The sequence below is a fragment of the Hypanus sabinus genome, chromosome 27, assembly GCF_030144855.1.
Source record: "Hypanus sabinus isolate sHypSab1 chromosome 27, sHypSab1.hap1, whole genome shotgun sequence".
In the NCBI taxonomy this organism is placed as follows: domain Eukaryota; kingdom Metazoa; phylum Chordata; class Chondrichthyes; order Myliobatiformes; family Dasyatidae; genus Hypanus; species Hypanus sabinus.
This window is the reverse complement of record NC_082732.1, coordinates 26,992,088-27,002,985: the sequence shown is the minus strand read 5'-3', so window position 1 is coordinate 27,002,985 and position 10,898 is coordinate 26,992,088. Positions and strand designations below refer to the sequence as shown.

General features: G+C 44.7%; 1 protein-coding gene across 2 annotated transcripts in view; it reads right to left on the bottom strand.

The window, feature by feature from the left end:
• Positions 1-200: 200 nt before the first annotated feature.
• Positions 201-10,898, bottom strand: part of LOC132382152 (tumor necrosis factor receptor superfamily member 1B-like) — a 31,305-nt gene continuing 20,607 nt past the window's right edge. For both annotated transcript variants that reach the window (XM_059952060.1, XM_059952061.1), the window contains exons 3-8: positions 9,952-10,080; positions 9,246-9,395; positions 6,822-6,915; positions 3,765-3,961; positions 2,562-2,690; positions 201-1,228 (exon numbers count right to left, since the gene is read on the bottom strand). In XM_059952060.1, coding sequence (XP_059808043.1) covers positions 1,005-1,228; positions 2,562-2,690; positions 3,765-3,961; positions 6,822-6,915; positions 9,246-9,395; positions 9,952-10,080 — 923 coding nt within the window. In that variant the 3' untranslated portion in view covers positions 201-1,004. The remainder of the gene's footprint in view (positions 1,229-2,561; positions 2,691-3,764; positions 3,962-6,821; positions 6,916-9,245; positions 9,396-9,951; positions 10,081-10,898) is intronic.

Here is a 10,898-nt window from a genome sequence, read left to right as displayed (position 1 = left end):
AGGAAGCAGTAAACACTGGCAGAGATGGAGGACTTCCATTGCTGCCCCAAAGGCCAATGGCGTAAGGGGCAGTAAGTAATTACATATGAGAGTAAAATAGACTACTTGCCTTCTGCAAAGTTATTTGAAGCCAAGAAGTATCCAATCTTTTCTAAAAATTCAATCCACAATCCAGCTAAATGATCAGAAGAATTTACAAGACATTTGAGGACAGCTTGATTTGACAATGTCACAGCGTATAACAGAATAAAATAATAAAATTACACGTGTTCTCAACCAACAAAATCTTCCCCAGCTCCAAAGAAAATGTTCCACAAGAAAAGCCCACCTCACTTCTGAACCCATTCTGGCTAGCCTTTAATTTCTGTTTGTTACCAGTTATCCATCAACAACATTCAATATATTCAGACAAAAATTCATGGTTAAGTATTTCAGACTTTTGGTGTCTTATACAAGAAGACCCTCCAAGATGACCACGAACTTGTCATTGGGTCTGGAGGCCTACGGTCCTCAATGACCCGGAGAGCTATGTTGGCTGGAGTCAGGACTTTATGCTTTGGCTCTTGGTAGGGTCACCCATCCCAAACAGGTCAAAGGGCGGAGGTCAGACTGAGAGTGGTCCACCGGTCCTCCATGTTCGGCTCAGGGCTAACAACCCTGACCGGTAAAACAAAATAGTTTCAGAAACAGCAATGAAAAATCCTTCTACATCTGAGTACGGTAGTATTCCTGCGTCGCCGGTTTCTCCCATTACTAGGGAGCTGATCTCCAGTGCAGGTCCCTTTAAGCAGCAAAGATCCCTCACAGCCAGCAAGAAGACAATAGTTACATAAATACCAGAAAATCTTCCCCGTTCTGAGTCAGTGTGCTTGAGTTTGTTGTTCAATTATATAATAAGATTGGTAATTTTTCCTCAAGCACTTCAGTAAGATCAGCACTGCCATCTGTGTCCGACATCAGCTGCCGATATCCACAATCTTTGCCAGTTGAACTTATTCCAGCTGTTAGCAGTCGGCTGCTGGCATCGGCTCATGGAAGATCTTCCCCTCCTCCTCCACTGGGAAGACATGGCTCTCTCCTATACTCAAAGACTTCATCGACTCCTGCTGAGGAAAGGGGATGAGGGACTCCGGAGGTTTAACAATGGGGTCCTGCTGACCGGAGCTGACACAATCGCTGGTTTCCACTCCCACGTACACTGTGCGAGGGCTCATGATATAGATGGAACCTGGTGGGTGCACAGAGAGGATCTCTGATTAGTGGTGCTGAGTGAGAATTCGCGTTGATTCTGAAGGTCCCCTCTCAACACAGACAAGTAAAGGAGACAAATCTGGCTGAAAAGCCCAAATGAAGATATTTCAGATAGGAAAGGGGTCCAGTTGGTTGCCATATGCACAAATATGCTGGGTTCCAGGCACACGCTTTCTCCAGCACTCCCGACAACATAGGGAACGTAAATTATACAAGTCCGTTAAAGAAAAGACAATACGATATGGTCCACAGTGTTCAGTTGCTGAAGCAGGGTGAGGGTTGTGTAGAGAAAGGCTGGTTATAGGAAAGTAGCTGTTTCTGAATCTGATAGTGTGGGGCTTCAGGTGTCCATACCTCCTGTTCAGTGGTAGCAACAAGAAAAGTGTCAAATCCACACGTTAAAATTAGGAAGTGATGACTGGGAATAGGTATTGAGGCTCAAGGGAGGTAAGGTTGAGAAGGTGGTGGGGGGTGCGAGGTCTGAGGGACATCCTTTGATAAAAAGAGATGAAATGCCTTGATGTCGCAGGAACAAAGGAGCTGGTTGTGGACTACAGGAGGAATGGAGACGGGCTAACCCCTATTGACATCAATGGATCTGGGACTGAGAGGGTGAACAAGTTTAAGTTTCTCGGCATCCACATCACCAAGGACCTCACACACAAGCTGTGTGGTGAAAACAGCACATCTTTCACCTCAGACGGTTGAAGAAGTTTGGTATGGGACCCAAATCCTAAAAACTTTCTACAGGGGCACAATTGAGAGCTTCCTAACTGGCTGCATCATTGCCTGGTATGGAAACTGTACCTCCCTCAATCGCAGGACTCTGCAGAGAATGGTGCGGACAGCCCAGCGCATCTGTAGGTGTGAACTTCCCATGTTTCAGGACATTTACAAAGACAGGTGTGTTAAAAGGGCCCGAAGGATCATAGGGGATCTGAGTCACCCCAACCACAAACTGTTCCAGCTGCTACCATCCGGGAAACGGTACCACAGCATAGAAGCCAGGACCAACAGGCTCCGGGACAGCTTCTTCCACCAGGCCATCAGACTGATGAACTCACACTGTTTTGAGTGTACTCTATATTACATTGACTGTTCTATTTATTATAAATTACTATGATTGCACATTGCACATTTAGACAGAGATGTAACGTAAAGGTTTTTACTCCTCATGTATGTGAAGGATGTAAGAAATAAAGTCAATTCAATTCAATTAGGTGGTGAGGTCCAAGCAAGGGCCATCCTTTGATGAAAAGAGATGAAGTGAAGAGAGGGAAGAGTGAGAGCTGGGGCAGGAATGTCCTTACCTTTGGCTCTGTTGGACAAGAGTAGACTTTTGAAATAATTCTTCCGGCGGAACAGCAAACTGGAAATGACAAGTATCAGCACAAGTGCAAGGGACAGTCCGACTGGCAGAAGCAGATTAACCATCTGTTCTGTAACAAACCAAAAGCAGGCATCAGATTAAAGTGTCTGAGAGACAGACACAGAGCATGGGGGGGAGGGTAGGGGAAAAGAAAGTGACAATTGGCAGATCTCTAATGTGCCAGAGAGAGAGAGAGAGAGATAGCCAGAGGGAACCTACACAGAGAGTTAGAGAGAGAACGGCAGGAGACCTGATGCACGTGCAAAAGAAGAGAGAGGCAGAAGTGTGCAAGGAAGAGGCGTGCAACATGCACTTGAGAAACTGGGCACACAAGCAATAGGCAGGGAAAGAAAGCGAATGAGAAAAGGAGACTGGAAAAGCAAGTGAGTGGCAGACAGAGAGAAAGATGAGGCATATGGAGATACCAAAAGGGACTGCGTCACATTAAGTCAAGCAGAAGTAGAGAAGACAGAACTGAACAGAGACTGAGGCAGAGAGGAAAATGAAAAAAGAGGAAAGCAGAGGTAAAAACAAGTATGCTTAGAGGAAAATAAACAGGATGGACAGCCAAGGACAACCAACTCAAGTGCCTTTTAGCAGTCTGTTTCCAATGTAACTGCATTGCGGCCGACGTAACTTCACTGTCTCCTGTGTCAGAGCCCCACAATTCTCACACTCAGCACCCATGGACAAACGCCATTCATACCCCTGGGATTTATTTATTTTGAACTTTATCTCAAAATGCCATTTTAGTGATACACGAACGCTTGGTTTGAGGAAGTTCTTAAAACTTAGCAAGTTTATTCCAATCACGGTTTGTGTTTTGCAGATTCTGCTTCAAGCTCTTTGCTCATTTGCTTCCACCGGGTCAAACTCTTCCTGGAAGAAGTCTTCCCCGGAACAGTGAGCCTCGAATGCACGTCTTCTCCGTGTCCCTCTGTCCTTTAATTAATCACTTTAGCTATTTGACAATGGCTGATTGCAGACAAGCAGGAAAGGAGTTGGAATTTACTTCAGACTGCCAGTGTCCTGCACAAGAATAGCCAGGAGGCAGATGGGGAGGGAGGAAAGCAGGTAAGGAGGGGATGCAGGTAGGTATGAGGATTAGCTTTCAAGTTCAGAGAGAAACTCTAAGTTGACTTACTATTTCCTGCGGGAGTGGATAACGTTGTCAGATGATCTACCCTCAGAGTGGTCAGAAGTTGCACTGGTGAAGATGTGGATGCCTTGGACAAGTTCAACTTGCTCATGCCAGTCTTGAGCGTAGTGGCTTCTGGGCTGAAGGAATTGTCGCACACTGCATCCGTAGTTGCTGTGCCTTTTTTCAACAATTTGGCACATCTTGAGAGTGAACAGACAAAGAGAAAAGTTGTGGATGGTAAATGGAAATGTGATGCAAATCTTATCCTCAAACATCAAAGCCATGATGTCAGCGCCAAAATATCTTGAAACTAGAGAAGTGCAAGGCTTGAAGGGTTAGACTAAATGGGCTGTATTCCAGTGGCTGACTCAAGGAAAGGGTAGGGATGGTGTAAGGGGATGGGAAGGTGAGTGAGCAGGTGAGGTGAGCTAGTGTTATGATGGCCCCACATCATCAGACATCCGTGTGCCTGCCACCTCTATTTTCTCTGTCTTCTCTCTAAAACAATGAACTTTTGCACAAAACTTTCTGTGTCTTCAGTACTTCACAATGAGGGAAATGCTTGAAAGTGCTATAACATTTGTAAAGATGTCAGCCAAATAGTTCAACCAAATAACACTTAATCTGGCAAGTGACCGGGGACATGGATTGGTAAAAACAGATCCTCATTGAAAATTGATGAAGGCGGACCTCAAGGTCATGTGCTTAGCCCACTGCTCCACGCCCTCTTCACGCTCATGACTGTGCGGCTATGTACAGCTCAAATACGGTCTATAAATTCACAAATAACACTGCTGTTGTTAAAATCTCATGTGGCATGAAAGGGGCATACAGGGGTGACACAGACCAGCTAGTGGACTGCTGCTGTGGCAGCAACTGCACCGTCACTATCAACAATACTGAAGAATTGATAATGGACTTCTGGAAGGGGAAATTAGGAGAACATACACCAGTCTTCATTGCGGGCTTGTAAAGTGTGAAGCATTAAGTCCATTGGTGTCAACATCTCAGAGGATCTACCTGGGCCATCACACTGACGCACACCAGTGGCTCCACTTTGTTAGCAGCTCAACGAGATTTGGTATGTCACCGACGACTCTTGCAGATTTCCACAGGTGTACAGTGGAGAGCACTGTGCCATCGCCTGAAATGGAAGCTCCGATGCACAGGGTTACAAGACGCTGCAAAGGGGGTGCAGACTCAGCCAGCTCGTTTACGGGCATGGTGCTTCCCACCATTGAGAACAGTGCCTCAAGAAGGTGGCACCCATCACTAAGGACACTCGCCGTCCAGAATACGCCCTCTTCTTATTACGACAAGCAATCACAACTCACATTCAATGATTCAAAACCAGCACCTTCCTCACTGCCCTCAGACTTTCAAATCATCCATGGACCATGATTTAACAACTTGAATATTACCCGTTATTCCTTTCTTTTTTGCCCCTCCTATTTACTTAGTAATTTATAGTAACTCTATGCCTTTGCACTGCACTGCTACGGCAAACCCATAAATTTCACATCATGTAAGGTTCAAGATTCAAGTACGTTTATTATCAACCTTGAGATTTGTTTGCTCACAGGGAGCCACGAAGCAAGAAACCCAAAAGAACCCAATTAAAGAAAAAGACTTAAAATAACCGACCAACGCTCAATGCACAAGAGAAAGGGGGCAAAAGCCCCACGGTAGGCCCAATGCCTCATCTATCAGTTCATAGTAGGGGGCATGGAGCACAGAGGCCGGGACAGTCTTCATTGCTTCAGAGTCCTGAAGATGAGCATCACGGAGAATGAGTGAAGACCGTGATACTAAACCTGATTCTGAAATACCTGCTTCTCCCAGAACCAAGGAGACACACATGGGAAGTTTTTTGAAAACACGGAGTAGCGGGCAGCTGGAAGGTGCTGCCGGAGGGAATGGTAAGGGAGGTGTTAGAAGCAAAGTTTAAGGAGCATTTAAAGAGACACGTGAACAAGCATGGAATAGAGGAGGATGGGCCATGTGCTAGCAGAGGGGATTAGTGTAGCTTGGCACAGGCATAGTTGGATGAGGGGCCACTCCTGTGCCACGTTCTTCTACGTTTATTGTCGTCGTTGCCATGGCTGCACTGGAACACTGTGCACTGCTATCACCGTGCAATAGGAAGGACGGAGATCTCAGAAGAGAACAAATAACATGTTCATCAGGGCGGCGGGACTGGATGGTAAATCGGACACGTTCTCACCAGAGGGGGAGAATGGCGAGGAGCAGTTTACCCGCTATCCCAAGGGGAAGAGGTGACGCCTGCCATGACCAGCTGCTCCACCTCGCCCAGAACAATGGATCCAAAAAGGAAGGGAGGCACCATGTCAATGAGACTAGCTCTGGGGATAGAGAGAGAAGCCAGAACAAATATTGATCTTGTCAGATGCAATTTAGAAAAACCTATCTTTCAAATTTTGGATCTAGTACATGAGCAATGGAATGTAGAAAGAGCAGGGTGAAGGTAAATTTCTTATCAGTATGACTATATCTCTAATGTTGGCATGTTTATTCATTTATACTGACTATATCAAACAATTTCTTCTTTGTATCCCCTACTGGCTACTTCATCTCTGGGGAGAAAAGCAACATGCTGAAAGAAATGGGTGGTTTTGCACCGAAGGGCCCCACAGTTCCCTTCCAGATCAGATTCTCGATCTGTTACAGATCTTTGATAGATTACAGTGTTATGTCAATCACAGTTGCAGCTTGGGCCAAAACTAGTGGAAGAAGCACATGGCGGACCTTTCTCTCTTATTGTCCAGCAAGTCCTGTCTTCCTCCCCCAGGGTAACTACTCCCCAAGAACAAATCTTTTACTAAGACTTCCCACTTGGATGGTAATCAGGAATGTTACCCTACCCTGAGAAAAGTGAATTGAAGATAATCGTGGCAGCTACACAGCCCATAAAGAATACCTCAGCAAAGAGACCTTTCAAATCCTTTGCTCCTTCCTCCTGCAAGAGCCCTCTGCCTCTGGGATGTGACCCCAAGCAGAGGCAGAGTAACTGGCTGCAAATGATCAATAACTTGCACTTACTTAACATATGGCTGGCACTTGGTGGAGACAGACTTCTTACTTGAGAATGTGCCTTCTGGGCAGGGTCCACAAACATTGTCCTTTGTGGCATTTCCTGGTAGAGAAGCACAAAGGTGAGGAGATGAAATATAATCATTGCATTTGCTTCCTGAAATTGAGTTGATTAGTTAATCTTAAACTCAACTAACAATGCACAGGGAAAAAAAAATTCTGCACTAAGCCTTTGATAAATGTTCTAACAAATACAATGGAATCCATGAAAAAGCACATATAACAAAGGGGGGCACACCGTAGCACAAATAATAGAAAAAACAATCAGATACTGAGAACTTGAACTGCAGAATCTCCAAAAGTGGGGTCAGTTGAGCAATGAGGCAGCAGGATAATCTGGTAACACTCAATGACTAGGTTACCTTCTGTGGAGATGAAGGAAGTTAACACTTCAGCTCCATGGGTTTCTAGCTGAATTAGAGATCAGGTCCATGGGTTTCTAGCTGAATTGGAGATCAGGTCCATGGGTTTCTAGCTGAATTGGAGATCAGGTCCATGGGTTTCTAGCTGAATTCGAGATCAGGTCCACGGGTTTCTAGCTGAATTCGAGATCAGGTCCATGGGTTTCTAGCTGAATTCAAGATCAGGTCCACAGGTTTCTAGCTGAATTCGAGTTCAGGTCCATGGGTTTCTAGCTGAATTAAAGTTCAGGTCCACAAGTTTCTTGCTGAATTAGAGATAAATGGTTCCTAAGGTTGCCACAGCCAGGGGTGGTAGTGGGGATAAACTCCCACTACCTATAAAATGCTCCAAATGGCAACCTAGGCCAACTCTTGGCCTGCAGGGGTGGCTTAACTACTAGGCCCGGCAGAACTGTTTCTACTGACAAGAGAAAGGGCAAAGGCGGAACACTGGCGCCTCAAAACCAGATGCTTTAGGAAGGTGGGGCTCATCAGACGTTGGACGCCAGCCCGCCTAGGAGAAGGAAAACAATGATTTTAAACCTCTGTTGCCTTGCGGCCATACCCACCCACCTATGGGACAGGCTTTGGGAGTAAACCCCCAGGAAGAAATCTGGAGCCAGGGTCCCTAAGGCAGTTTGATGTTTACAACTTCACTCTGGCAACCTCTGTGACAACACTGGTGTCAAGTTGTATCGGTGCTCACCCTTCCCTTGGACTACATCAGTGACTTGGAGAGGGGGAACCTGCTGCATGGGCAGTAGCCTGTTCTTCAAATCTTCCCGTCCAGGCTTGTGCTCTGGAGAGAGTCCACCAGAGGCAAAAACCAATGATCCCCTGGGATCGACGGCTGCCTACTACTAGAGATACAATGGGGTATTGAGCGTATACGGAGGCTAAATAAGAAGAGAGGAATACAACTAAAATGCAAGTTTTACCCTCCACGGAAGCTGGCAGCTCCGCAGGTGATTTCTGCCAATTTTGGTTTTTTTATTTCACATTTCCAGCAATTTCAATTTTCCGCTTGTTAGCTAAAGGCAAAGTCTGAAAGGGAAGATGGTGAGGGAGTTTGTAGCGGAAAAACTAAACCAAAATAAAACAACTGTCGCCAGCCTGCAACCGCTACGGAGTCATTATGCTTGCTTGCTGTGTCCTCAGCTCCAATGATTGCTCCAAAAGTCAAACCCTTTATTAGCAGTTAGCAAACATACAATCTTGAAGCATTAAAACTTAAGTGCACCCAGGCATAAGCTAAGCATTATTCAGCAGTCAGCAAAAGACATGTCCTCCACCGGTCCCAACCTGCATGAAATAAGCAAGAAGACGCTACTTATTCCCTTTGCCTTTACCTGCGCATGTGACAAGCTACATAATAAGCACACAACACAATACAAAGCAAGTAGAGAACAGATATGTAAGGTTTTTAATAGGACAAACAACAAAACAATGGACCTAGACAGCTGCAATTGGGAAGAGCAGAGTGTTTACCCGCTACTGCTTTGGAATAAATTAGGAGCAAAGAAATATGAAATTCTAAAAATTAATCACAAATCCACAAGTGATTGAAGGATGAAGTGCTCTTCTTTCAGCCTGAACTGAAATAAATAAATCTCAAATATCATGACCTTAATCCGATAATTCTGTACAATCCATCCTGAGTTTCCTGACGGGGACATCAACAGTCCACTATGCGGACTGGCCCAGGACATCATGTTTTCCATATTTCCATATCAATCCAAGATCCCAAATCGTTTCCAAGTCTATTCTCTCTCAGGAATTATTCAATTATTCTAATTTAGTCTGCCTTTGTGTTATTGATTCCTTCTGGATAAAGTCAAAGCCTGTGTTAGGCTTTATGGCCTTCCGTCTGTCAATTACTTCCTAGTGTGGTTACAAGCAGCCTGAGGCCCTTCACTAGAACCCGCCTCTCTGTGGATAACACTTGTTGAGGCTTGGAGATAAAAATTCACACCTGCGATAATCAAGTATTCTCCCTCGTTGCAAACGCTGTGTTCAAAACATTGCAAGCAGTAGTCTTTGCTTGGAGTTTTGCAGAACATCCCGGGTTTACACTCGCAGATTTGCTTTGTCTTCTTGGTACAGCTTTGAATTTGTCGCAGAGCTAAAACACAGGAAGACAGCAAGAAAAAGGTGACAGATTAATGGGTTCACTGAAAACATGAGGCCTATCCCCCTGGGCTTCACACATTAGAATTTGTTTCAAATCCTTTGTGCTCCTCATTCCTCCACTCCCTCCCCTACCAAATTTCAGCCATTTATCTATTCAGAACTGGACAGCTCCATAAATGGATACTGTTCTCATCCACCACACCTGATACAATCTACATGAATACATATACATGTATTCTAGCAGGACGCCAAAACAGTGACAGGTTGAAATGCTGGCTGATTCTCCCATTGCTAATATGAATCACTGAAGCAAGTCAAACCCTGTTAGATTAGAGTCAACTCTCCAGAGATTCTGGTCTTCACTTTCAGAGGCTGGGAAGTGTGGTGAATGGGAATTAATAGTCATTAAAGTAGGCAGATTTCGAAAATTGTTCTGAATCTGACAATATTCCTGTAACGTTGTCTGTTCATCATCGGTCATTGTCTTGCTACTGAATGCAAGTCTCTGAGCTTACAGTGCTTTGTACTCACACATGAGAGAGACTTACGATCTGTGCATACTCCCACACAGCGTGTGCACTCATACGAGTTGCTCCACTCCTCCTTGAACGTGTTCCGTTGGCAGTCAGTACAGACCGTGTCGTGTCCAGATGTGCAGAGTGTCTCTCGATATGTCCCTGAAAGCAAGACCAACGGACAATATCAACCTACATTCTGCATCCCGTCAAATCTAATCAGATTCTGGAGATCTCTCCAACTTGGAACGGAATCAAGCACTCGCAAATGATGGCACAATTATTCACATAAAGAGAGCCAACATGTTCAATGAGGAGGCGAGGAAGGACCCCTACAGTCAGAGCTCCCTCGATGCGAAAATATTGAGTGACCACATAAAAGACAAAAAGGCTTATGATTAATGTCAGTAGAAAATAAAGCAGAATATAAAATGCAACAGTGTGATGAGAAAGATAATTCAAGGGACATTGAAAATAAATGAGCACCACACACAAAATGCTGGAGGATCTCAGCAGGTCAGACAGCATCTACAGAAATGAATAAACTATTGCTGTTCCAGACAATCACGACACAGTATAAGCAGCTCTAAAAATGTTAAACAAAACTCAATTCATGCCACAATGATCTTTTATTTTAACTCTTCGAGCCATTCCAGTCTGAGATCCCTGCCTTTAACTGTTTCAATAGAGCTTAAGATAAGCTCAAAAGATTCAAATTAGGTGCTTTACATCCTTTCAGATGTAAACTCTGAATTCAACAGCCCGTAAATGAAATATTGCAGATGTTGTAAAACAAGGCAAAATGTGAAAATGCTCTATATTGCAGAGAGAGGTTGTGGGAGGTGTGGGGTGTGGTGGGGCTATAGAGAAGGGGAAAGGTCAGTGCGGTTGAAAGGTCACAGATGTGAAATGTTAATTCGGTTTCCTTTTCCAAGGATTCTGTCTGATTACAGAGTATCTGATTTTAGAATTAATTAGTC